This window comes from Staurois parvus, unplaced genomic scaffold (genome assembly GCF_062004578.1).
Source record: "Staurois parvus isolate SC_StPar_1 unplaced genomic scaffold, SC_StPar_1.0 ptg000911l, whole genome shotgun sequence".
NCBI lineage: Eukaryota > Metazoa > Chordata > Amphibia > Anura > Ranidae > Staurois > Staurois parvus.
The window spans coordinates 278,457-306,271 of record NW_028318707.1 but is presented as its reverse complement, the minus strand read 5'-3'; the positions used below and the strand labels follow the sequence as shown (position 1 = coordinate 306,271).

Genomic DNA, 27,815 nt, shown 5'->3' with positions numbered 1-27,815 from the left:
TGCATATCTTTTTATTGGGTTGTATTATTTCCATTAAGATGAATTCTCTCCAAACTTCTTTATCTCTATCAGACTTTACCAATTTCTATACCATCGACCTACCTTAATAAGCTACAATCTGATTTCCTTCATTTTGTTTGGGCCAACAAATGACATTAAGTTCCTAGATCAATACTCTACACTTTCCATTTGGAAGGAGAATTGGCGTTTCCCAATCTTCTTACTTATTATCATGCCACGCAACTCCAAGCACTAACCTCCTGGTCCACCCTTCCAGCATATAACCGCTGGACTGAAATTGAAAGAATCTGGATCGCCCTCATACATCTGAACTGTCTGATTTGGATAAAGGCTCCCACAAACGATTTTCATCGCCTCCTATCTTCCATGTCTTTCTTGCGTACTCTGTGGAATACTCTCAGACGCAAGTATCCCTTGATCTCAGAAGCCTCACCGATGCCTGTCTTTCTATTTACTCCTGCAGTGCCTGACAGCCTAACTGCTCTAATGACACAACCTTGGATGCAGCATAAACTATTCCAGTATCTCCAAATAGTTGAGGTAACCTCTAAAAAATTGCAACCATCCAACATACACTATATTGCCAAAAGTATTGAGATGCTTGCCTTTACAAGCACATGAACTTTAATGGCATCCCAGTCTTAGTCCATAGGGTTCAATATTGAGTTGGCCCCGCCCTTTGCAGCTATAACAGCTTCAACTCTTCTGGGAAGGCTGTCCACAAGGTTTAGGAGGGTGTCTATGGGAAGGTTTGACCATTCTTCCAGAAGCGCATTTGTGAGGTCAAGCACTGATGTCGGACGAGAAGGCCTGGCTCACATTCTTTGTTCTAATTTATCCCAAAGGTGTTCTATTGAGTTGAGGTCAGGACTCTGTGCAGGCCAGTCAAGTTCTTCCATCCCAAACTCGCTCATCCATGTCTTTATGGACCAAAGTTGGGAGCATAAAACTGTCCAAAATGTCTTCATATGCTGACGCCTTAAGAGTTTCCTTCACTGGAACTAGGGGGCCAAGCCCAACCCCTACCCCTGAAAAACAACCCCACATCATAACCCCCCCCCCCCCCTCCACCAAACTTTACACTTGGCACAATACAGTCAGGCAAGTACCGTTCTCCTGGCAGCCATCAAACCTAGACACGTCCATCAGATTTCCAGACAGAGAAGCGTGATTAGTCACTCAAGAGAACACGTCTCCACTGCTCTAGAGTCCAGTGGCGACGTGCTTTACACCACTGCATCCAACGCTTTGTATTGCACTTGGTGATGTAAGGTTTGGATGCAGCTGCTCAGCCATGGAAACCCATTCCATGAAGCTCTCTACACACTGTTGTTGTGCTAATCTGAAGGCCACACCAAGTTTGGAGGTCTTTAGCTATTGACACTGCAGACAGCTGCCGACTTCTGCGCACTGTGCGCTTCAGCATGAGCTGACTTTGCTCTGTCATTTTACGTGGCCTACCACTTCATGGCTGAGTGGCTGTTGTTTCCACTTTGTTGTAATACCACTAACAGTTGACCGTGGAATATTTAGTAGCCAGGAAATTTCACGGATTGGCTTTATTGCACAGGTAGCAGCCTATCACAGTACCACACTTGAATTCACTGAGCTCCTGAGAGCGACCCATTCTTTTTACAAATGTTTGTAGAAGCAGTCTGCATGCCTAGGTGCTTGATTTTATACACCTGTGGCCATGGAGGCGATTGGAACACCTGAATCAAATGATTTGGAGGGCTGGCCCAATACTTTTGGCAATATAGTGTATTGTGTGATAGACATGAACTACCATCAGCTGCACTCTTTGGTTATATCCAGTTCCAACATTACGTTATAACCATTACTCCAGCTCTACAGTTGTCTAACCCTTCGAAATGTGAACATCTGTCTCAGGGTGGCCCTTCTCAGTAAGGGCTTATATCAGATATCTGCAAACTTCTCAATACTAGTCCTGTATCACAGTCCAATAATCATGCCTATATGTTAAAATGGGAAAGGATCCTGGGTGAGGAGCTGCCTCTTACGACCTGGCAAACAGTTTGGTTGCAGGCGGCGAAAAGCTCTCTCTGCACTTTGTACAAAGAGAATGGTTATAAAATTAAGTTTTTTTGGTAACTCACTTCAGAACTTCTTACTGCTATTCTTCCATATGTAGTTAATAGTTATTAGTGTTGCCACAGAGCACGAGGTAACTTATATCATATATTTTGGTCCTGCCCTCAAATAGAACCATACTGGAAGTTGGTTCAGGCTCTTTTACAAAACCTTTTAGAAACGACCTTCCCATTTTCCCCTAAACTATTTCTACTGAGATTAACATCCCCCAAACCTCCTTCATCTCAGATGAAATTGCTGAGACATATTCTCACAGCAGCACGATGTCTAGTTGCTCTTAACTGGAAGAAAAGAGAACCCCCTACCTCAGCCTCTCCATATGAGAGGATTAAATATGTGGAGTTGATGGAACTGCTTACTGCTAGACTTAATGATGCTATGGAAAAACATAACTCTATTTGGGAAAGTTGGCGTCTCCATGATTCAGCATGGCTTTAGCGGTTTTTGACCAACAGGACGATCACTAATCTTAAATGTATAATCGGAGCATTTTAACCTATTTTTGTAATCTGTTTTCTGGTTTATAATTGTTTGAATATCCATATCACTGGGTTATTGCTACACGATATACAGTTGTGTTCAAAATAATAGCAGTCAGACATCACTAACCTGATCAATCACTGTTTTTGGTAGAAATGATATTTCTACATGGCAAATAATTTACCAGCAGGTGTAGTAGAGTAATAGAAATCCAACAGACCCAACAGTCATGACATGCATGCTGCTGATTCTGTGTAATTGAATCACTAATTGAAAGGGGCATGTTCAAAATAATAGCAGTGTGGAGTTCTATTAGTGAGGTCATTCATTCTTTGAAAATCAGGTGGCAATTATTGCCCTTATTTAAGGAAGGAAGGCAGCAAATGGTGTACATGCTGGTTACAGTGCATTTCTGTCTGAAATTGTGAGGAAAATGGGTCGTTCCAGACATTGTTCAGAAGAACAGCGTACCTTGATTAAAAAGTTGAATGGAGAGGGGAAAACATATAAAGAAGTGCAGAAAATGATAGGCTGCTCAGCTAAAATGACCACAAAGTGTCAGTGTCAGAATGCCTGTCACACTTCAAAGTCACAGATCGACGACATTACTAATATAAAAAGAAAATTAATAAATAAAGGTTTCAGTATATATCTCATAGTTTGTAGATGCTATAACTTTCACGCAAACCAATTAATATACACTTATTGGAAGTTTTTTTTACCATAAATATGTAGCAGAATAAATTTTGGTCTAAATTTATGAAGACTTTTTTTTCAAAATTGATGGTCTTTCTGTTTGTATAATATAAAATAAAAAACCTGGTGGTGATCAATTTCCATTAGAAGAAAGCTCTATGATATAATTTCATTTGAGTACAGTGTTGCATGACCACGCAATTGTCAGTTAAAGTAGCGCAGTGCCATGTAGCAAAAAAATGGCCTGGTCAGGAAGGGGGTAAAATCTTCTAGAGCTTAAGTGGTTAAAGGGACTTTATTATGGAAGGACCAACCAATGATTTTTTGATATTATCAATCAAATATATGTTTTACTCTTTCAGATATAATTAGTTCATGTATTTACACTGAATTTACATATTTTTTAAAAGTTTTTATTTATTAGAAAATGTGTTTCTAAAGATACAGTATAGTAAAGCCAGCCATTGACAGTTCGAATCTTAGCCAGTTCAGCTGGGACCGTCTGAGATTTGAACCATGTATGGGCAGGCTGAATGTACCAAAGTTGATCGATCGATCAACTTGGGTACAACTAGCCTGTTGGATTTTAGATGCGATTATTGCTAATGGCTATAGCTATAGTGACTATATCTCCCCCTGCTGGAGGAGCACAATGGATCCGTGGGAGGGATTCCCCATTAGCACTAACTGTGTTAATGGGGGAACTGGGCGATTTTCTTTCCTGCAACCCGTTTCAGACTATGGCCGGCTTAAGGCTTTCATAATCCAAATGTCACTTTTTAGAAATAGATAAACAGAGAATCAAATATTCACCTGTCCTACGAGCAAGAAAATAAGGAAAATAAACACCCTAGATTCCTGGTGCCCTGCGGTCCACCAGGCTCTAGTGTGCTGCGCCCTGAACGTTGGGCATCAGATAATAAAATCCCTCTTCACCAGCATCAGGGTACTAGCTGCATATACTGAATATATGGCACCGATGTAATAACACTCCGGCTGCAGAAGTAAACATTCCCAGAGTCAGCCTTCCCTCACCCCCCCCCCCCCCCCCCCCCCCCCCCCCCCCCAGTGCCGGCACACTAACTGTCACAAGTAGCTGCCTGTGTGCAGATTTTCACAAAACCTCTCACAGGCTTCACTGCAGGACCCACAGCAGCTTTCTACATCCAGCTGTAGCTGGAGTCAACCTGCTACAGAGCCCTGGAAAAGACAACAAGAGAAAAAAAAGGGAGTTCCTGTAATATAAATGTAATTTAAAGTTGCGCTACAAATATATATATATATATATATATATATATATATATATATATATATATATATATATATTTGCATATATTTGCATATTTAAATTAGTCTGCCCAGCACTCAAACTGTCTGTGTTCAGGTACAAGCACCCACATCCACATGGAAGTCATGATGGGACACAGCAGTTGTGTCTGTGCAGCTGATGTTTGCAAATTGACATTAATGGGACTGTCCACATAGGGGTGATCTGAACACCTGTGCAGGTAAACATGGCCCTGCAAGGGCATACGGTATAGTATGCCCCATTTGAATGAGGCCTATTGCATCAATCACTGTAGTAGTGCTGACTACTACAGTGATTTGCAGATCCCACAGGAGTTGCTCAGGCTTGATTTCCTTTGGTGCTCTATGTGGCACAGAGATGTATCAACTTCACACAGTGAATGGTACAACGGGCTTTTCTGCAGAGAATTTGGGCTACCTGCAGTGCCCATGCCTGTGCTCAGCCCGCATGCTGTCTTGCCATGATGACACCTCTTCTCCTCTTGCACATTTCTATGTGGCAGTCTTTCCCTCATTGTCAAAACTGCTGCCATATACTTCATTTCCAGTGGCAGTGTAAAAAAATTAGCTGTGACCCCCTATTGTTTTTATTTTTACGTAGTCTATACTAGCTTCTGCTAAGTGGCACAAGCAATGGGTCATCCCTGGGCCCTACATAGACAGCAGACAGAATATGGAACAGAATCTAAAGCAGTTGTGCATGACAAGCATTCAGCTTCTAACTTTTTTTTTCTCAAAGCTCCACTGAATAAGCTGAAGATAGAAGCTGATTGGCTGCCATGCACAGCTGCTCCAGTTTTGATAAATTTCCCCTATCGTGTCTATATAATGAGTGCCATGGGGATTCATACATTTTCCCACTTTGCATTACCTCTTATAAAAATAGTTGCAACAATGGAGTTTGAAAAGCTTTGGTCACGTAGACAAACTGGGACTGCTGTATTTATAGTCAATCCTGACCAGATCCTCACTCTAAAGAAAGTGATAGCAGAAACCTAGTTGGCAGGTTAAATGTTGATAAATACTTATCCGTGCGCAGAACAGACACATGGAGCCATTATGGATGTCCAGTGGAAATTTTATTTACCGGAACACTTTGATTACAAGGCTGAAAGTCATTTGCATGGTAATATTCACTTCCAAATAAAGCATGTGGCGTTTCGCTGGGAGACGTGGCAGATATACTTGGCCCTGGCTATAATCATAAACAAAGTGGTCAGGTTTCTAGAAAAGTCTAGCCATGCATTCTGGAAATAGATATTTATGGGTGTACAGGGCACAAGCTGGGTGCTGTCGCACTTTGTGTCCAGTTATTTTCTCTGACACACAGATGATTGGCAGAGGTGCTGTTTCCTTGGCTCCCTCTTCTGATCATACTGAATACATGTGCCTAAAGACACACAGACCTTTCTGAGTCTTAAATTTACTGCATTTAACAAGAAACGAGAAAAATGAGAGCAGAAAAAAAAAAACTTGAGTAGTTCATCGAGTCTGCCCATTTTTTGTTTTTTTGTTTTATTTACGTTAACTGTTTTGTTTGAGTATAGAACTATGTTTGTCCCAAGCATGTTTGAAGCTTTTTACTGTTGACTGGCTCACTACCTTTGCTGGAAGTTTTTTCCAACTATACACTACCCTTTCATTAAGTTAATACTTTCCAAGATTAGTTTTGTTTGAGGTGATTGTAGCCGTATTAGTGCATTTGCGACAGGAACAATTGAGTACTGTCCGTGATACTTTTTTTATTTGCACTAACATACAGTTTTGAGGACAAGCTTTTGGGGTATGTCCCCTTTATCAAAGTCCAAGCAGTACTGTACAAATCACAAAGTTTCAGCAGAATGTTAGAAGAGATGAAGAGAAAAAAAAAAAAGAGAGGCTAGAGATAAGATACAGCCAAAGCGAGGGGGGAGGGGGGGGGATACTGCACTCACACAGAGGGAGTCAAGCTAGCTAATAGTCATAAAACTGTTGGATAATGAGTGAGGAATCCCATGTCCAAGTTAAGGCCGTTATCTTTTGTGTCAAATAGAATTATTCTTAGTTCAAAAGTTTTTCTTTCCTGGATGGATTTGAAATTTCCTTTAAGAACTAAAATATTGAGGTCTCCCATTGTGTGGCCTGGTTGTGCAAAATGGTGTCCTACAGGTGTGCAGAGGTCATCTTTATGTTCCTTGATGGTATGTCTGTGCAAATTCATCCTTGTTTGCAACTTCTGTCCTGTTTAGCCAACATAAGGTCCTTTGCTGCATTTTCTGGACTGGATAAGGTACACAACATTACTGGAGGTGCAGCTGTATGAGCCGGAAATATTGAAGAACCCTTTTGAGTGTCTGACACTTTTTGATGGATTGATTTGGTTGCACAGTTTTCAGCATTTCTTAAATTAAATTAAGTTAAATTGTATGTTAGTGCAAATAAAAAAAAGTATCACGGACAGTACTCAAGATTAGTTTTGAAATTTCTTCCAGTTAGTTTGAGGTCATGTCCCCGTGTTCTTGATTTTGGTTTGATGATGAAAATCCTGCCCTCCTGAACCTTATTCACACCCTTGATGTATTTGATGGTTCCAGTCATGTCTCCCCTTTCTCTTCTTTCCTCCAGACTGTACTTAGTAAGTTCCTGAAGTCTCTCCTGATATGTTTTATCCCCCAGACCTTTCATCGTTTTTGTTACCCAACTCTGGACTCGTTCTGTCTTATGAATATATTTTTGTACATGATGTCTCCAGAACTGGACACAGTATTTTAAATGAGGTCTCACTAAAGATCAACTGTATATCCACTTCAGCCCTGGAAAGGTTTTCCCCCCTTCCTGACCAGGCCATTTTGCGCTATTTGGTAACTGCGCGGTCATGCAACACTGTACTCAAAATAAATTTATGCCCTTTTTTCACAAAAATAAAGCTTTGTTTTTATGGTATTTGATCACCACTGGGTTTTTAATTTTTTTTATATAATTGAAAAAAAAGACTGAAAGTTTGGGGGAAAAAACCCCCCAAATATTTTCTACTTTTTGTTATAAAAAATATCGAATAAACTCAAATTTAGTCATAAATTTAGATCATTAAGTATTTTGCTACATGATTTTGGTAAAAAAAAAAATCCCAATACGTGTATATTAATTGGTTTGTGTCAAAGTTATACAAACCTTTTCTGGCGCTTTTTGTTTACATGAAAAAAACATTTTTGCTAGAAAATTACTTTGAACCCCCAAACATTATATATATTTTTAAAGCGTAGGGCCCTATAGAATAATACGGTGGATGTTGCAATTTTTTATGTCTCACAGAATTTGCGCAGCAATTTTTCAAATGCTTTGGAAAATAATCCACTTTTTTTAATTCTAATGCACAATATGTTGCCCAATTGCTTGATAAAATATACATATTGTCACTGAAATGCATGAAGCACAATATCGTCTCATATCTGTGTCTGGCCATGGCAGAAGAGAACATGGACATATGATGAATCGGGTTTGTGCACCAATATGACTGCAGTTCATTCTTTTTTGTAATGATCATGTTGAGGGTTAGGCCCAACAAAGTTTTAAATTCGGAAACCGTCATAGGTTTCCATGTGAATTGTCTGGCAAGAAATTAATTTGGGTGGGCGGAGATGTATTGTTGTGCGTATAAATTGCCTTAACTCACAATCAATTGGTACAAATCTTCAGTGAAAAACAGCGGAGGATCTAAACACTAGTGCTGGCAGTGAACAGGGCTGATCCTGCTAACACTGCATTTTTGAGGACACTATATTAAGGAGGCACTAGTTCTGATCATGATCAAAATATTGATCCCTACTAACACTATACTAGTAATGGCGGTGATCAGCGACCTATAGCGTGAGTGCAATAATGTGCTGAGGACAATCTAATGCTAGCAGACCTTGGCTGGGAGGGCCGCTAACAGACTCTGACGCTATCTGATGTCCCTAGTGGCAGTAATAGACTGATTAGTGCGAAATTCCATATACTGACAGTGTACTCATGTCACTGGCTGGGTGACGGGTGATCAAAGGCTTAATAGGGGCGATCAAAGGGTTAAAAGTGCTACTCTAATGTGTCTGTGTAAAATGTAGTGCTTTTACTCACAGTGTGGTGTTCTCTTTTCTCTACCTGGCTGACAGGGGAGATTGATTCATATCAGCTTTGCTAATATTGTGACCATGTTGACACATGATCAATGGGTCCTGATTACTGGGATCTACATTCTGCTGTGCCGTGGGGGAAGGGGGGGTGGAGGGCATGCTGTGCACCTGCTGCGCCCCCCTGTGTTAGTACAGCCAGAGTGACATACTAGTACGTCGCTCTGTCTGTACAAGTACTGTGGTCGCTCGACAAGTGGATATAGAGAAAACAGGATCTTCTTCCTCCCGCTGATGACCCCTCTAGTGATGCATCCTAGAATTCTATTCACTTTCCCACTGCCTGGTCACACTGTTTGTACATTTTGCAAATGTACAACACTGTACCCCTAATGTTGTACTCTCAAGGGATTCTTTTTCCCTAGGTGCATAAGTTTACATTTTGAAACTAATTGAACTACAATTTCCACTTCTTTGACAAATTTTCCAGCAATAACAAATCATGTTGCATGTTACAGACACCTCCAGTGTTACACACCTTTGTATCATCAGCAAAAAGACATAACAAACCTTTAGTTATGTCACTTACATATAGAATAAATAGAACAGGACCTAGTATAGAGCCTTGTGGTACCCCACTAGTGACTGGTCTCTGTTCTGAGTGAACCCCATTTCCAGCCACACTCTGGTATCTGTCCTATAGCCAACTGCATATCCACTGAACCACCCAAGGGCTAAGTCCTAGCTTGTACAACTTTTGTATTAGTTCTTTATGTGGACCTGTATCAAATGCCTTGCTGAAATCAAGATATGCTATGTCCACAGCACCAGTTGAGTGTATAATCATGCATATAGTGCTAAAATGCGTTTGCTAGTGAAGTGATATAGACAGGACTTGTGAAATCTTGTAAGGCTGCTATACTTTTTTTTTTTTACACAAACATTTATATACTAACATGTGCATTGAGAAATGGCTGAAGAAAAGTTCATTGTTTCCAGCCTTGATGTCCCAACTACTTCTATCATGCTTCACTAGACCTTGACTGTATGCTCAGCCAATAAAGCTTACTTAAAGCAGACATAATGTAAAACGTAAAGGTAGATTTATTTAAATATTTGCTGCATCCAGATGAGCGCAACACACTGGGGTTTATTTACAAAAGCTGGTTCACTCAGAATCGTATGCACTTCTGCATGGAATCCAATCAGCTTACAGGTTTTATTGCTAAAGCTTAACTGGACAAGCTGAGATTTGAAGCTGATCGGCTACCAACTGTCTACTATGTACAGCTGCACCAGGTTCTGAGTAAACCAGCTTTAGTAATTCTCCCCCACTGTTACAAGCCACATGTACCTCAAAATATGTTTACCATGTGTCATATAGTATTTTATATAATCTAATTGCAACATCATACTTTCCCCCAGCTAGAAATATCTATCATATCACACAAATATGTGCATTTTTTATGTAAATGTGAACTTAAAGGATAAGTTCACTTTTTTTATATATAAAATCCAGTTCCCTCATGCACCAAAATACCATTAATGTACCTCAGTTGCAAAAATATAAAAGTTCTCTTTGATCTAGAAAAAATTTCTTAGAAAGCTTTTTCAATTCCTGGAATGTAGACATAGGAGCCAGTAGGACCCCAGAAGCAGATTACCAGCTGAATGCATTAGCACACACATCCTGCATTGACCACATTGGTACACACCCTTTACCCATCAACTATTTTTCACAGCATCCCTGGGATCTCTCCCCACGTGCATTTGCCTGGCTACCCCAGTGTCACTACAGATGGGAAGAGGCCTAGTGATGGAATAGAAGCTGTGTCCTCCTATTATATAGTTTTGGTAAATCTAAAGGAGATCGTACAGAGATTGTATAGTGTATAGCCACCTTTATACACCTAAAATTACATAGTTGTGCTTTCAGTGTAATTAATTAATGGCACACCAAACAGAAACAAGCACACATTTTGCCACAAGAAAAAACGATTGACAAATGCAGCAAAACACGCAGTAAAAAATGTGCAACATGCTTCATGCCCAAATGTCCCATGAGCTACATTGAAAGCAACAGGCTGCCCTATGTGTCTTGCTGGGCTTCCACTACTCTAGGTGTGAATGGGGCCTGAAAGTGAAATTGGTGCGTTTACACAGAACATTGAGGCTCCAGTCACATCTGTGTGTTTCCAAATGCATGGAAATCTGCACAGAAAATGCACGGTTTGCCATTTGTTTCAGAAACACACTGCAAATGTGCAACATGTTTGTGTTGTCATTACATGTTAAAGGTACCGCAAGTGCAGCAAACACACCAAAACCTGTGGTAACGCATCGTGCTCCACTCCAAAAAAATTTCTGGAGATTTTCTGGGGCGATTGTTGTGTGTATGGCAGCCCATTCAAGTGAATGGTTTGCCCTAGGCGTGACGAGTGAAAATGCTCCAAAACGCCCAAAGAAGACACATGCGGGAGATGCGTGGAGATGTGAACGGGGCCTGACAACTGAGTGTCTCTATCTACTCCCCCCTATGTACTTGTATAAAGATGGCAATACACTATGAAATCTGATTATATAATCTCTGTACAATTTCCTTTTGATTCACCAGAACAATGGAATAGGAGAACACCTTTATAATCCATTCAATTTGAATCAAATCAGACAGGCCCTTGTACTACATAGCTGATGGGAGGAAGGTAGTACTGTAATGAGGGAGGTGTGGTCCAGGGTGGTGAACACATCCTATCACACCCTGTTCTGTGATGCAACAAGGAAGTGAAGACTTCTGGGAAGTGGCCTACAGGGAATGAATGCTGAGAGACCATCGACAGGAAATGATCCGATCTGAAAATCCATTAAAAATCTCACAAAAACTGATTTACTAAAATTGGAGCATGCAAAATCTGGTGCAAGAAACCAATCATTTCCAAGTTTTATTGCCAAAGCTTAATTCAACGAGCTGAAGTTAGAAGCTGATTGGTTACCATGTACAGCTGCACCAGATTCTGAGTGCATCAGTGTTAGTAAATCTCTCCCACGGTATGATGTGTGATATAGAATTACATACCTGATGATACATAATGATGTAGTACCTGAGACCCAAATATCATTCACAGCAGCTAAAAAGACCTACAGTCAGGTCCATAAATATTGGGACATCGACACAATTCTAACATTTTTGTCTCTATACACCACCACAATGGATTTGAAATGAAATGAACAAAATGTGCTTTAACTGCAGACTGTCAGCTTTAATTTGAGGGTATTTACATCCAAATCAGGTGAACAGTGTAGGAATTACAACAGTTTGCATATGTGCCTCCCACTTGTTAAGGGGCCAAAAGTAATGGGACAATTGGCTTCTCAGCTGTTTCATGGCCAGGTGTGTGTTATTCCCTCATTATCCCAATTACAATGAGCAGATAAAAGGTCCAGAGTTCATTTCAAGTGTTCTATTTGCATTTGGAATCTGTTGCTGTCAGTGAAGCAACCCATCGTTAGGCTGAAAAAACAAGACAAACCCATCAGAGAGATAGCAAAAGCATTAGGCGTGGCCAAAACAACTGTTTGGAACATTCTTAAAAAGAAGGAACGCACCGGTGAGCTCAGCAAAACCAAAAGACCCGGCAGACCACGAAAAACAACTGTGGTGGATGACCGAAGAATTCTTTCCCTGGTGAAGAAAACATCCTTCACAACAGTTGGCCAGATCAAGAACACTCTCCAGGAGGTAGGTGTATGTGTGTCAAAGTCAACAATCAAGAGAAGACTTCACCAGAGTGAATGCAGAGGGTTCACCACAAGATGTAAACCATTGGTGAGCCTCAAAAACAGGAAGGCCAGATTAGAGTTTGCCAAACGACATCTAAAAAAGCCTTCACAGTTCTGGAACAACATCCAATGGACAGATGAGACCAAGATCAACTTGTACCAGAGTGATGGGAAGAGAAGAGTATGGAGAAGGAAAGGAACTGCTCATGATCCTAAGCATACCACCTTATCAGTGAAGCATGGTGGTGGTAGTGTCATGGCGTGGGCATGTATGGCTGCCAATGGAACTGGTTCTCTTGTATTTATTGATGATGTGACTGCTGACAAAAGCAGCAGGATGAATTCTGAAGTGTTTCGGGCAATATTATCTGCTCATATTCAGCCAAATGCTTCAGAACTCATTGGATGCCGCTTCACAGTGCAGATGGACAATGACCCAAAGCATACTGCAAAAGCAACCAAAGAGTTTTTTAAGGGAAAGAAGTGGAATGTTATGCAATGGCCAAGTTAATCACTTGACCTGAATCCGATTGAGCATGCATTTCACTTGCTGGAGACAAAACTGAAGGGAAAATGCCCCAAGAACAAGCAGGAACTGAAGACAGTTGCAGTAGAGGCCTGGCAGAGCATCACCAGGGATGAAACCCAGCGTCTGGTGATGTCTATGCGTTCCAGACTTCAGGCTGTAATTGACTGCAAAGGATTTGCAACCAAGTATTAAAAAGTGAAAGTTTGATTTATGATTATTATTATGTCCCATTACTTTTGGTCCCTTAACAAGTGGGAGGCACATATGCAAACTGTTGTAAAATTCCTACACTGTTCACCTGATTTGGATGTAAATACCCTCAAATTAAAGCTGACAGTCTGCAGTTAAAGCACATCTTGTTCGTTTCATTTCAAATCCATTGTGGTGGTCTATAGAGCCAAAAATGTTAGAATTGTGTCGATGTCCCAATATTTATGGACCTGACTGTACTTAGTTAAAGGATAAGTTCACCTTTTGAAAGAAAAATAATAAATGAACATTTAGCTGTCTGCCCATACATCGTACAGGTAGACAGTTACTTGAGAGCAGGAACATAAATGAACTACCAGACCACTCACCGCCACCTTTTTAGTTCATTGAGAACTAAAAGCCCTCAGCCGCAATGGCTGACAGTACTTGTAGGCAGTTTTCTGTGAATGAATGATGTAGGCTGAATCCAGCATGGCCATGCTGTTTTCAGATTATGATAGAGGGTGCAGGGAGAAGATCCCTTGCCTGTTGTAATAAGGAGGGGGGATCGGGAGTGCGGGGAGCAGATGCTTAAACATGTTACACCCTAAAAACAGATGGAGAACGTAACATGTTCCAGAAGTGAACTTATCCTTTAAAGCAGATCGTTTGTGAGGCTGGCTCATATGATCTCTTAAGGCGGAATTAAGCCCGGACTGTCCATGGGGCACGTCTGGCATTTGCCTGGTGGTCTGGGGCCGCATAGCCTAAGAGAAGTGGCCTGTTGATGACTGGACCACACAGCAGGAGATAAGTGGTGACCACAGTCCGGACAGAGCTAAGACAGACTGCAGCAGCTGCTTACCTCCAGCTATACGGCCATGCCTAAAGCAGGAGGTGCGGCAGAGACGGCTCCAGTGACAAGCAAGAAGCGCCTGCAGGGGACACACACGTCTCGGGCTGGCCGCTGCAGATACAGCAGCATTGAAGGGACAACGGTGGCCCCTCTCTTTCACCGGCCAGCACACTATGACAGCTGTACAAGGGAGGAAGGCGAGCTCCCTGAAACCTACACTGATTCAGTGTTACAGCCAAACAGTCCCGCTCTGTAGTTGGGGGTGGATTGGGCTGTCTCTTTGCTGGATTGGACTGTCTCTTTGCTGGATGGGTTATCACTTTGCTGGATTGGGCTGTCTCCTTGCAGGATGGGAATGTCTCTTTTCTAGATTGGGCTGTCTCTTTGCTATATGAGAATGTACCTTTACTGGATTGGGCTGTCTCTTTGCTATATGGGAATGCCCTTTGCTGGATGGGGCTGTGTCCTTGCTGGATTGGGCTGTCTCTTTGCATGATTGGGCTGTCTCTTTGCTATATGGGGATGTCTCTTTGCTGGATTGGGATATTTTATTGCTTAATATATATAGGGGGCACTATAATTAGAGAAAAAAGGGGGGCTTGACTGCAAGGGGCACTGTGATGGGGAGATGTGATTGCTGTAACGTAAAGGGGCACTGTGGTGTAATGTGGTCTGCACTGCAAAAGGGCACTGTATTCATTACAGTGTTGAGGAGCTACTCCGTGAGTGTTCCATCACCAACCACCCCGCGAACATCCTTCCTCCCCTGCCTCCTTTCCATAATATACTTTCCAATGCTTTCCATAATATTGCTTGGCCCTTCAAGTCAGGGATGGATTCCAGTGGTTTATAGCCATCCTAAGTGACTGAATTGTAGTCCAGTGACAGGAGTAAAACTGTCTGCAGATGAGTTTTCCAGACAGAAGTGTTTGTCCTCGCATAGTAATCCCAAAGATCATCCTGTGATCTCTTTTACACTGATCACTCCAGGAAAACTGTGGCGGGGAGCTCAGAAATATCTTGTCACCCATCCAGCATTATGTCCCGCCAGCCAGTGCTCAGGCTGAATGGAGAAACAAATGCATAGAGACGCTTCAGCTGAGTTTATCTGAGAGCAGAAAATGATTGCAGCTGAATTCAGGAATTTGTTTTCTTTATTAAACTGTGATTTTTATCTCTGGGAGAGTATGAAGTAACGCTTATATTAATATAAAATACTATATGATACACAGCAAATGTAATCTGAGGCACATGTGGCTTCTGTTGTGCTGCTCTGGTCAGCTGCTTTAAAATTGCAAAAGGAGTCACTGCGATGCATATTTTGTCTTCCAGTAAAGAGTAGCACCTCACTACCAGCTGTGCAAGATGTCTGTAGTATATTATTATACAGGATTTATATAGCGCCAACAGTTTGCTCAGCGCTTTACAAACATTACATTTACAATACAATTTACAATACAATTTGGTACAAGAGGAATCAGAGGGCCCTGCTCGTTAGATTACGGTATATGGATTCTAATTTATGGATTCTAGTCAATCATGCCAAGAGAAATCGCTGAAACTTTAAAAATATTTCTGAAGGCAATTAATGGACTGCAAATAAAATGGAAATTTAGGGTCCATGGACACTAGCGTTTTCTTAAGCTCCTACAAGCTGTTATCAGCATTGTTTTTCTGCTTCTAGAATCTAAATAGTGGTTTCCTATGTGTCCATGCACACTATATGAGGCTATTAGCATTTTTTTAAGTTTCAGCATTTAGGAGCAGAGAAAAAATGTTTTTGTAGAGTTTTTGGGAGCATTTTTATGGCAGAAAAAGACACTGAGCACTCCTAAATGCTACTAAAATGCTCCTAACGGCTTTTTTCTAGCTTTTCTTTTTCCATACATGTACTTTAAAAATGCAGTATTTTTTCTCCAGCAGTTTTTTCCAGCATATTTTGAGCTTGGGAAAAAAACACTCATGTGCATGGAGCCTTAGAGTTGCCAATAGCCTTGAGATAGGTATGCATGCAACCCATAGACATAAGCAGAATGGCAGGTCCTGCTGAAAATATTTATAAGCCATTCAATATTTTAGCCTAATCCTATTAATCTGAACAATCTTGAAGTTTGTAAATTTTTCTTTGTGAAGATAAAACTTGAAAGTCCAGTAAAGAGACAAATTTTTCTTCAGCTGCATCTGTTCGCTAAGTGTAAATCCATTTTTACATAAAATCCAAAAAAGAAAGTCCAACACTTTTAAGCACATTTATGATTTTGTGTTGGGCCATATTCATAGCTATCTTGGGCCACAGGTTGGACACCCGTGCACTACGGTGTGCGTTACATTTCACAGAGCCTGACTTCTGAACCACAGAAGTGCTGAGAGGAGGAGTTATAGGAGGTACAGTCAGCAATGAAATTACAACTTGCTGGCAGTAAGGTACCATGGGATATGAAGCCTTTAGAAATTGAGAGTAAACACTACGAAAAGCGCAGCAAAGCATGCAGGGAATCCAGGAAGTTGTGAAAAGAGACTACCAGCTGACAGGCAGTACTCACAACATGAAAGATTTTTCAAGTAAGCTAATGTTAGATTGTCAAATATAACTTACATAACTTTTTTTACCTTCCTAGCAGACTCAAACTTTATGGCAATGTTGATGTGATGCTGCCTAAAATATCAGAATAAAATGGCAGACAGGTCAATATAGTTCAGTGTTCTATGCACACATGCAGTTCGTTTAAAGAGAATTTACAAGGATATAGACATAATGAAAATGTAAAGTTCAGGCAGATCTAATTGAAAAGGGTCACCATAGTGTTCGAAAAAGCATAAGTGTTGAGGGGCCCCAGGTGTGGTCTGCTTTATCTGTCAGGGAGAAACTGCTTCTCTTCACCCCCAACCCAACTCAAGTCCAGGATGTTCCAGTGTGCTCACGTGCTAAATATGTAGTGCTACAAATGTGAACAGTAAAACAATGTATTGTCTTTGCAGTTTGCACAGAGAAAATCTAATCTTGGAAGAGTGGTTCACATCTGTAATCTTCCTGAAGGAAGCTGCGAGAATGATGTGGTTAACCTGGGTCTGCCATTCGGGAAGGTTACTAACTACATTTTAATGAAATCAACTAACCAGGTAAATCTGATGTGTCACCCAGCCCTAATATGGCTCTAAGATGTGGTTTTATCTACAAGTATTTTGCAGTAAGTTCAATACCATTGTGTAAATGTTGCTTATAAAATGTTGTAGAAATGCATGTTTAAACATAGGGCAAAGAACATTGGTGTCCAGTAATGCCGGATTCACACCCTACAACTGTTTTAAGTTAGACTAGTGATTTAGATTATGTTCTTTTCTTGTAATACTGCTATATAAGTGCCTTGTGTGTTTTCTTTCCTGCTTTCAAATTCCGTCTTACCTAAATAAAAAAAACAAAAAACACAATATGGGGTCCCCCACCCCTTTAGCTAGTTTACCAAACTTCAGACCTAAGATGCTGTAGGGGAGTGCTGTTTACATTTCTCACCCATTCCTTTCTATGCATGTACTTGAGCCGGAGCAGTGGAGCACAGATGCCAGGACAAAAATAGAATGTAAATGCTGCAGGAAAAAGCCAGTGCACAATGGGACCAGGTGTAATTTTTGGTATACTAGCTAAGGGGAGAGGAAACACAAAGGGGTATGTTTATTAACATTTTGCTTTGCAACTGTTTCTTCATTCTTGTAAACATAATAAATAATACCCCTAATGTTTATAATGTGTGTAACATCAGTTTCTATCTGTTGCCTTTTGCTGGACAATTGTGATGTTCCCTAAAACTCAGTTCTAAAAATTGCCATAAGAATATTCGACTATAAACATTAAAGAACATTCACCAATAGAGAAAATAGCCTACCACTATAGGCTAAGAACATTTAACCAGCAGGAAAATAATATGAGGACCTCAGCACTGAGTACAGTCTGTAGAGATTCCTGTGTGAACGGTTGAAGGAATGTGTGTTCGGCTGGGTGAACCTCCAGTGGCAGTGTGAAGGGAAACATTCCTATCACTGCTAAATGGGACAGCATCCTGTTCCTGGTTATTAGGGAGCTGGCACCAACAAGGAGAAAGTGTGGAAAAAAAATAAGTCTGCTATGGATTTTAAGGTAGAAACTACGCAAAACAACAAGAAAAGCATGTCCCCCCAAATAAATCCTTATCAGATCCTATCCAATCATGCATCCTGGCTGGAAAAAGGGGGTGGCAGGGCTAGTGTGCTTCAACCTCCTTCCCCTTTCTGAACCATAACATGCCACATGCATTTAACATGGCCAATACAGTATAGATGAGGACTTGGGCCTCTGCCCCACAACCCTGGCCTGGTGGTTGTGGAGGTCAGAATCTAAAAAATAAGGGTCCCCAGATACCGCCCCCCCCCCCACCACCCCATGTGACACAAACACATACATGCACATTTTCTTAATTTCCTTTCCTTTAATTTAAAGAAAAAAAAAAATCTCCCACAATGTAATTCACTCTCAATCATGTCTTCCAGCAATGCAAATCCACTTCAGTCATGATGCACGATGCCCACCTACCCTTTGCAAGAAAAAAACCTGACCTTAGCCGACACCCTTGAAATCACTGCTGGAATTTGGGGGTGACCCTACACTTTTTTGTCTTTTCTATGTGGGGTTTCCCCTTTAAGACTCTTACCAAACTCAAAGGGCCTGGTAAAGAATTAAAGGGGGACTACACACGTGTTTTGTTTTGTTTTACATCATCTCTTTGTTTACATATAACTGTCAGCTGACAAATTGAAGCTAAAGTTCTGCTAACACTTTTTAAGCAGTTACAACAACAGTTTTTTTGCTTTTGGGATAAATGTTTTATATGGATGCTGACCACTGTAAGCACTCCTGTCAGTGTAAATGATTTGTCTCATCCCTCTAACTACTGCATCTGCAGGACAGATTGTTCTGTTGAAAAACAAAGGTCTTACTGGCCAGATCACGGGAAAATAATATAAAGCCTAAAAAAGAAAATGAATGCAGCCATAATATCTAAGAATTGGTAAGCTGCAATATCATAAATGTTTGCTTTGGGGTTTAACACCATTTTAAAGTGTTATTAAATTTAAAAAAATATATATATATTTAAAATAACAAACATGTTATACCCACCTGCTGTATGCAGTGGTATTGCACAGAGCAGCCCTGATCCTCCCTTGTCGGGTCCCCTGTCGGCGATCTCGGCTCCTCCTCTTCTTCGTGTCTCCCATTAGCAAGCTCTATAGGCACACAGTGTCTGCGCGGGGGGGGGAGCAGAGAAATAGATAATGTTTTTTACCTCAATGCAAGAAATGCATGTACAAAACATTTTTAGCTTTAGTATCACTAGAAAGCGAAGCTCCTAACAAACCTAAATAAAAAATTAAAGTCAGCAGCTACCAAAACTGTAGCTGCTGACTTTTTAAAAACAGCCACTCACCTTTTCCATGATCCAGCGGTGTACTCACTGCAGCCGGTTTCACCAGCCATCCTCCCTCCCCGGTGTCGGCATCCTAAGTGTGGGCACCCAGCTAGGAGAGTTTGCAGCTTCACAGCCAGGTGCCCATTGTGCATGCGCGAGTAGCACTGCGCCCTGTGAATAGTCTTCTGGGACCTGTCATGTGTCCCAGAAGACTATGGGGAGGAAGAGAGGACAGCTTCCGCTTCCAATTGCCTAGGCAGTTGCAGCGGAAGTGGGAGTGGGCACCGGTCAAAATTGAGTACCCTCTCCAAAAAACATGTCAATCCTTAACGGATAGCGGGGGACGAGGCCTTAAAGCTGAACTTCCCTTTTGGGTGAAGCTCCGCTTTAAGCAACAATACCAAAATAATAGGAGATCAAACATCTGAATCATAGCTGTTTTCATCAGTCTGATGTTCATTTTTGCAGTTTAACCCTAAATCTTAATCAGTCAGACAAAAAGCTGAAAAAGTGGACCATTTTTTTTTTTTTCAGAGACCAATAATTACACTATAAAGTCTTACTATGGAAGGCAGCAGTGCATCTAACCAGATATAGAGAGGTACTATTGATTTATGTTAATATGGACCCAGCTGGGTGACAGCGGCCTCACAGAAGTTAAGGTGGCCATAGATGGATCAATATTCAGCTAGTTCAACAGGGACAGAAGTCAATCTGCTGACGGGTAAAGGCCACTTTAGTCTAAGGACCTTCCAGTAGTGGATAGAATGAATTTGTGGTGCTGCCATTGGATGCTCTATACCTTGCCTGTTATTGCAGGAGCCAGGTGTTACTTTATAGATAAACGTCTATCTCTGGTGTCTGATCTGTATATACAGGCCTTCCTGGAAATGGCATACACAGAGGCAGCAGAAGCCATGGTACAATACTATCAGGAGAAGCCAGCAATGATAAATGATGAGAAGCTACTGATTCGCATGTCGAAGAGATATAAGGAACTACAACTCAAGGTAAGAGACTGGACACTGTTTTCAGTCTTTAACCTCTTGCACTCCCGAGGATTTATCCCCCTTCCTGACCAGGTCATTTTTGAGATAACGGTACTGTGTTACTTTAAGTGACAATTGAGCGGTCATGCAACGCTGTACATAAATGAAATTTATGTCCTTTTTTTCCCACAAATATAGCTTTCTTTCAGTGGTATTTGATCACCTGTGCGGTTTTTTTATTTTTTGTGCTATAAACAAAAAAAGACCGACAATTTTGAAAAAAAAAAAAAACTATATTTTTGACTTTTTGCTATAAAACACGTCCAAAAAAATTTAAAAATTAAAATTTTGTCATACATTTAGGCCAAAATGTATTCTGCTAAAAAAAATCCCAATACATGTAAATTAATTGGTTTACATGAAAGTTATAGCGCCTACAAATGGTAGTATATATACTGTAATTTTTTTTTATATACTTGTAATGGCGACAATCAGCGACTTATAGCGGGACTGCGGTGGGCTTTTTGACAGTGAGTGGGAACTGACTAACTGCCACTGACATTCCCAATGACACTAATACAGTGATCAGTGCTAATAGAAAGCACTGAGACTGTACGACACTGGGCAGGAAGGGGTTAACTTTTGGGTTAACTGTGTGCTGTGTGTGTAGTACTATGTGTGCTGTTTTACAACAGAGACATGCTCCTTTGTATTTCTCTGCTGTGCAGAGAAATACAAAGCAGCATGTCCTTGCTGGCAGGAGAGAGACCTGTTTTGTTTACCCACAGGTCTCTCCCATGTCAGCTTTACTTGGCGATCACCGGTACCGGTGGGGAATCTCAAGCCGGGAATCGGTGATTGACATCCCTAGTCACCAATGGCAGCGCGGGTAGGGCAGCACCTGCGCATGACCCCTTTCTGGAAATGCAAATTATGTATATGTACGTGATTTTGCGCAGCCCTGCTACCCTGTAGCAGTAGGTCTACTATAGGGCGCCGGGCACGCGGTTGTCACGGAAAGGTAATGTCTGTTGTAAAAATCTGCCAGTTTGGTAGTCCTTATTTTTAATTCTTCTGCCATCAAAATGTATAGCATACTAAAGAAAGGACAATACCACCAGAACAAAGCACTATTTACCACCAACCCCCCCCCCCCCCCCCAAAAAAAAACTGGATTTTTTTAGGAGGATATTTATTGTGGAAGCTGTGCACAAAAAAGACAGAGCAAAGTTCTAGTCACCAGTTTTGACTGTGTATCTCTGTGTGGAGGTGGTCATCTTGGTATAGGCAGGGCTTTGCTTTGCTTCCTCATGTCAGAGCTGCTCCCCTAAAGACTGGTGATCTGATGACTGGTAAGGTTATGATCAAGAAGCTGCAATAGAGACAGAGGAAGCAAAGATTTACTGGTAAATGAAGCAGAAGCAGGAAGATCCTTGAACTGCAGCTTTTCAGGTACAGCTTCTTCTCCAGAAAGGAGAACACTGAGCAGCACAGGAGAGTAGTGAGATCACCAAATCTCACTCCCAATTGAGCAATGCTAGCAGAGGTGGCAGTGCCTTTGATGATCTCACACTGGAAATATATAGCCATGAGGACACTGAACAAGTGCACTGTTTTATAGGAGGAATTCAAGACAGAATGTAAAGGGTCTCACAGTACTGCTTGGGCACAATTAACATTTACAGATATTCCCTATAAGATAGAAAATCCTCACTATTTAAGTTTAAAAATAAGTCAGCAGTAGCAAATCCTGTATTTCTGTACTGATCGATCTCTACACAGTGGCTATGAAGCACTGTTTGTTGATTATTGTAGTAGTGTAAGGTAACACGAGGTATTTTTACGAAAGAATCATTAAAGTTGGAAACGGTCTTTAGGTGGATCAGCAACACCATGTGGCAGCAGCAAGCAGAATGAACAATATAAAATAACTCAACAGACCTCACTGTGCACAAATAGAACTCCCTGGTGACTTTGTATCTTCCTAATGCTTTATTAAAGTTGCAATTGACGTAACGTCCTTTGACCTGATTATTTTAGCCAGCAAGAGTTGGGCTGGCAAGTGTTTAGAACCCAGCAGGAGCTCTCCTCACACATTACATAATATTCCATCTGTGGTCAGGTCAGTGTAATCGCAGCATGCTAGTACGGCGCTGTATTTTTATAAGCCAATCATGAAACATTTACCAACCCTGTGTGCTGCTTGCCGAGGGAGGAGAGTTTGGTAGCGAGTGCCATCCGCTGACTGAAATTGCATAATGCAAGGGGGTCCTTGCAAATCCAAGGCTAGACCCTAACTTATAAACCAGTTCACCAAATGAGAGATCTGCACAATGCTAGGCACCTGCAGGACTGCAATGCCAGCAATTATTCTGAGAATTATTGCCATGAAATGTGTGACGGGCCACAAGAGGCCAGTTAAGCTTCCATTGCAATCTGCAGCTGCAGTTTTAGTTGCATGAAATTGTCTTTGCTGAATGCTCACAAGATGTCATTTTGATGTCATGGGTACTTTTTATTAACTTATGCCTAGGAATTATTCCATTTAAAGACAGGCTCAGGTTGTAGCAGGGATTCATACCCACCCAGTTTTCTTGGCTCAAAATGGAAAGGACAACAGCTGTGTCTGTTGTCTGGAGGTCACATTTGTCTCACTCGCAACTTGCTAGATGTCTCTTGAAGATGTTCGACCAATTAATGTTTTTATTAAACAAAAAAAAAAAACAAATATGTCTATATACTCCACACTATAAACCCAAGTGCTAAACTCAAAACTATAAATCCCAAAAAACAAACAGTCCAATGACCAAAATAAACAGTTTTTAAAAAATTAATCGTGTATAGTCACTCAAAAAAAATATAGTAATAATAAAGTCACTTCAACAAAATAAGTGTCCAAAATCCATCTTGTCACATTCTTTTGGTGCTGAGCCCCTCCACTGGCTCACAGAAGACAGAAAATACCTCAAAAGAAAGAAACCACTACATAGTGTATTACCTGAAATAAATCACAAAAAAGTATCATACCTTCGCCAAAAAATGTGCAAAAATTCAAAGTAGTGCAAAAATAGTGAACACTGCAATGTGAATAGTAGTGTGTCACTCTGTGAGTACAGCAAAAAAACAAGTGACCACAACAGTGTATACTTCTATAGTGAAAAAGCATATATACTCTTACCAGAACAAAAAAGTAAAAATGCCTTATTCATATAGTAGGAATCATCAGCATACTTTCACTCCTTTCCTCCACTCCTGAAGTATACCTCTTAGGATGTCATATCCTCCTGAGCATCCTCATGGTTTAAAACGGACATTCCCAAGCCTCCAGGGTGCTCATGTAAAAGATGTATGAATATATATAGTGTAATATCGTTTTTTATAAGATTATAAATTTATTATAACTGCTTACATTCAAGGTTAAAAAAAAACGCATATTCCCATGCCTAAAAACCACTCAGGGTTGCCGAGCAGCTTCCTCTCAACTTGCCATGCGGTTTTGCCAACTTCCAAAATGACCGACACGCCACTTACGGTTCCTTTCCTGTGCGTCCGACATCACTTCCCTTGAAGCGTTTCTTCACACACGGGACTTAATCATAAGACACCCCGGAAACGCGTCAAGGGAAGTGACGTCAGACGCACAGGAAAGGAACCAGAAGTGGCGTTTCGGCCATTTTGAAAGTTGGCAAAACCGCATAGCAAGTTGAGAGGAAGCTGCTCGGCAACCCTGAGTGGTTTTTAGGCATGGGAATATGCGTTTTTTTTTTAACCTTGAATGTAAGCAGTTATAATAAATTTATAATCTTATAAAAAATGGTATTACACTATATATATTCATACATCTGTTACATGAGCACCCTGGAGTCTTGGGAATGTCCGTTTTAAACCATGAGGATGCTCAGGAGGATATGGTGGATGACATCCCAAGAGGTATACTTCAGGAGTGGAGGAAAGGAGTGAAAGTATGCTGATGATTCCTACTATATGAATAAGGCGTTTTTACTTTTTTGTTCTGGTAACTGTATATATGCTTTTTCACTATAGAAGTATACACTGTTGTGGTCACTTGTTTTTTTTGCTGTACTCACAGAGTGACACACTACTATTCACGTTGCACAGTGCTCACTATTTTTGCACTACTTTGAATTTTTGCACATTTTGTTGGCGAAGGTATGATACTTTTTTTGTGATTTATTTCAGGTAATACACTATGTAGTGTTTTCTTTCTTTTGAGGTATTTTCTGTCTTCTATGAGCCAGTGGAGGGGCTCAGCACCAAAAGAATGTGACAAGATGGATTTTGGACACTTATTTTGTTGAAGTGACTTTATTATTATTACTATATTTTTTTGAGTGACTATACACGATTAATTTTTTAAAATGTTTATTTTGGTCATTGGACTGTTTGTTTTTTGGGATTTATAGTTTTGAGTTTAGCACTTGGGTTTATAGTGTGGAGTATATAGACATATTCGTTTTTTTGGTTTTAATGATTTGCACTTTCAAGGATGAAAGTGATTTTTCTAATATGTGAAATTATATTTGGGTAGTTTAGTGGTAGGTGACACCGTACTCATATTTATATTTAAATTAATGTTTTTACACAACAATATATAACTTCTTCCAAAACAACACTGAGAATTTCTTTACGTATTAGCTTTCATTGCAGCATGTCATATGCATTTGCGTGCTTTAGAATTGCCTTTCTTTCCATTGAAATTAATGGTAATGCAAAAGCAGGTCAAGACAGCCTGAAGCATGTCAGAAACGTGTAGATTCATTTAGGGACATTTAAAATAAGTAAAAAATTTGGCCATTTTTGATCTTTCACTAAAGAAGGCGCTACAATTTAGGCCTTTCAAATTTATTTAAATGGCCTCCCCATTGTGTCTAATACCAGGAGTTTCTGTATGTGTGTATGTATATATACACACAAACACACACGCACATACAGCAGGTAAAATAAGTATTGAACACATCACCATTTTTCTTGGTAAATATATTTTTAAAAGGTGCTATTGACTTTCAATTTTCACCACATGTCGGTAACAACCCATGCAATCCATATATACAAAGAAACCAAAACAAGTTCAGAAATTAAGTTATGTGTAATAAAATAGAATGACACAGGGGAAAAAGTATTGAACACGCTGACTGAAATTTATGTAATACTTTGTACAAAATCCTTTGTTGGTAATGACAGCTTCAAGATGCCTTCTGTGTGGAGAGAGTAGTCGCATGCATTGCTCAGATGTGAGTTTGGCCCATTCTTCCACACAAACAGTCTTCAAATCTTGAAGATTCTGTGTGCCTCTTCTATGAACTCTGATCTTTAGTTCTTTCCATAGATTTTCTATTGGATTCAAGTAAGGTTGTTGGCTGGCCCATTCTAGCAGCTTTATTTTCTTTCTTTGCTTTCGCTTGCTGAAATGTCCTCCTTTGTTTCATGTTCATCATCCTGGTAGATGGCAGCAGATTTTTATCAAGCATGTCATGGTACATTTTTCCATTCATCCTTCCTTTAATGGCATGAAGTTGACCAGTACCGTATGCTATAAAAACTACCCCACACCATGATGTTCCCACCTCCATGCTTCACTGTTGGTATGGTGTTTTTGGGGTGATGTGCTGTGCCATTTGACCTCCAAACATGGTGAGTATTATGTCATCCAAAGAGTTCAATTTTGGTCTCCTCTGACCAGACTATATTCTCCCAGAATTTCACAGGTTTGTCTAAATGCCGTGCAGCAAAATTTAAACGAGCTTCAACATGCTTTTTCTCCAGCAATGGAGTCTTGTGTGGTGAGCGTGCATAAGAGGCCATGGCAGTTGAGTGCATTATGTATTGTTTTCTTTGAAACAATTGTACCTGCTAATTCAAGGTCTTTCTGAGGCTCCATAAGTGGTCCTTGGCTGTTGGACAGTGATAATTCTTTTCACTCCTCTGTCAGAAATCTTGCTAGGAGCAGCTGGTCATGGCCAGTTTATGGTGAAATGTTGTTCTTTCCACTTCCAGATTATGGCCCCAACAGTGCTCACTGGAACATTCAGAAATTTAGAAATCCTTATGTAACCAATGCCATTAGTATGTTTTGCAACAGTAAGGTTGTAAAGGTCTTGAGAGAGCTCTTTGCTTTCACCCATCATGAGATGTTTTTTGTGTCTCACCTTGGTAATGAGACATCTTTTTATAGGCCATCAGTTGAGACTGAACCAGCTGATAATAATTTGCACAGACAAGGGACAGGATTGCTTTCTAATTACTTGTATATTTCAGCTGGTGTCTTGGATTTGCACGCCTTTTTGCACCTCCCTTTTTTTCTTCAAGTTTTCAATACTTTTTCCCTGTGTTATTCCATTTTTATTACACATAACTTAATTTCTGAACTTATTTGTTTGGTTTCTTTGTATGTATGGAATGCATGGGTTGTTACCGACGTGGTGAAAATTTCATGTCAATAGCACCTTTAGAAATATATCTATGTAGAAAAATGGTGATGTGTTCAATACTTATTTTACCTGCTGTGTGTATATATGTGGTTATGTGTGTATATATATCCAAATCATTGGATTCAGGTGTTCAAATCCCCTCCATGGCCACAGATGTATAAAATCAAGCACTTAGGCATGCAGACCGCTTCTACAAACATTTGTGAAAGAATGGGTCGCTCTCAGGAGCTCAGTGAATTCAAGTGTGGTACTGTGATAGGTTGCCACCTGTGCAAAAAGTCCATCCGTGACATTTCCTTGCTACTAAATATTCCACGCTCAACTGTTAGTGGTATTATAACAAAGTGGAAGCAACTGGGAACAACAGCAACTCTGCCACAAAGTGGTAGGCCACGTAAAATGACAGAGCGGGATCAGCGCATGCTGAAGTGCGCAGAAGTCGCCAACTGTCTGCAGAGTCAATAGCTAAAGACCTCCAAACTTCACGTGGCCTTTAGGTTAGCACAACAGTGCATAGAGAGCTTCATGGAATGGGTTCCAAGCCTTACATCACCAAGTGCAATGCAAAACGTCGGATGCAGTGGTGTAAAGCACGCCACCACTGCACTCTAGAGCAGTGGAGACATGTCCTCTAGAGCAGGGGTCCTCAAACTACGGCCCGCAGGCCACATGCGGGCCGCCGAGGACATTTATCCAGCCTGCCGGGCAGGGGCGTATCTGCCGCGGTCGGGAGAGCTCGGCAGGGCTCAGGCAGGAGACAGGAGGGTGGGGTCAGCAATTCTAGAACAGGGGAAGGTGGGCTCGGCTCATGAACCTGCACTACTCACCTGGCCTCTCTGCAGCCAGCCAGCCAGCCATCTATTCTGACCATGAAGAGGGGGAG

At 40.8% G+C, this 27,815-nt stretch overlaps 1 protein-coding gene across 2 annotated transcripts in view; it reads left to right on the top strand.

Moving 5' to 3' along the window:
- Nucleotides 1-27,815, top strand: part of RBM20 (RNA binding motif protein 20) — a 320,520-nt gene that overhangs the window by 243,101 nt on the left and 49,604 nt on the right. For both annotated transcript variants that reach the window (XM_089656499.1, XM_089656500.1), the window contains exons 6-7: nt 17,036-17,176; nt 20,373-20,504. In XM_089656499.1, coding sequence (XP_089512625.1) covers nt 17,036-17,176; nt 20,373-20,504 — 273 coding nt within the window. The remainder of the gene's footprint in view (nt 1-17,035; nt 17,177-20,372; nt 20,505-27,815) is intronic.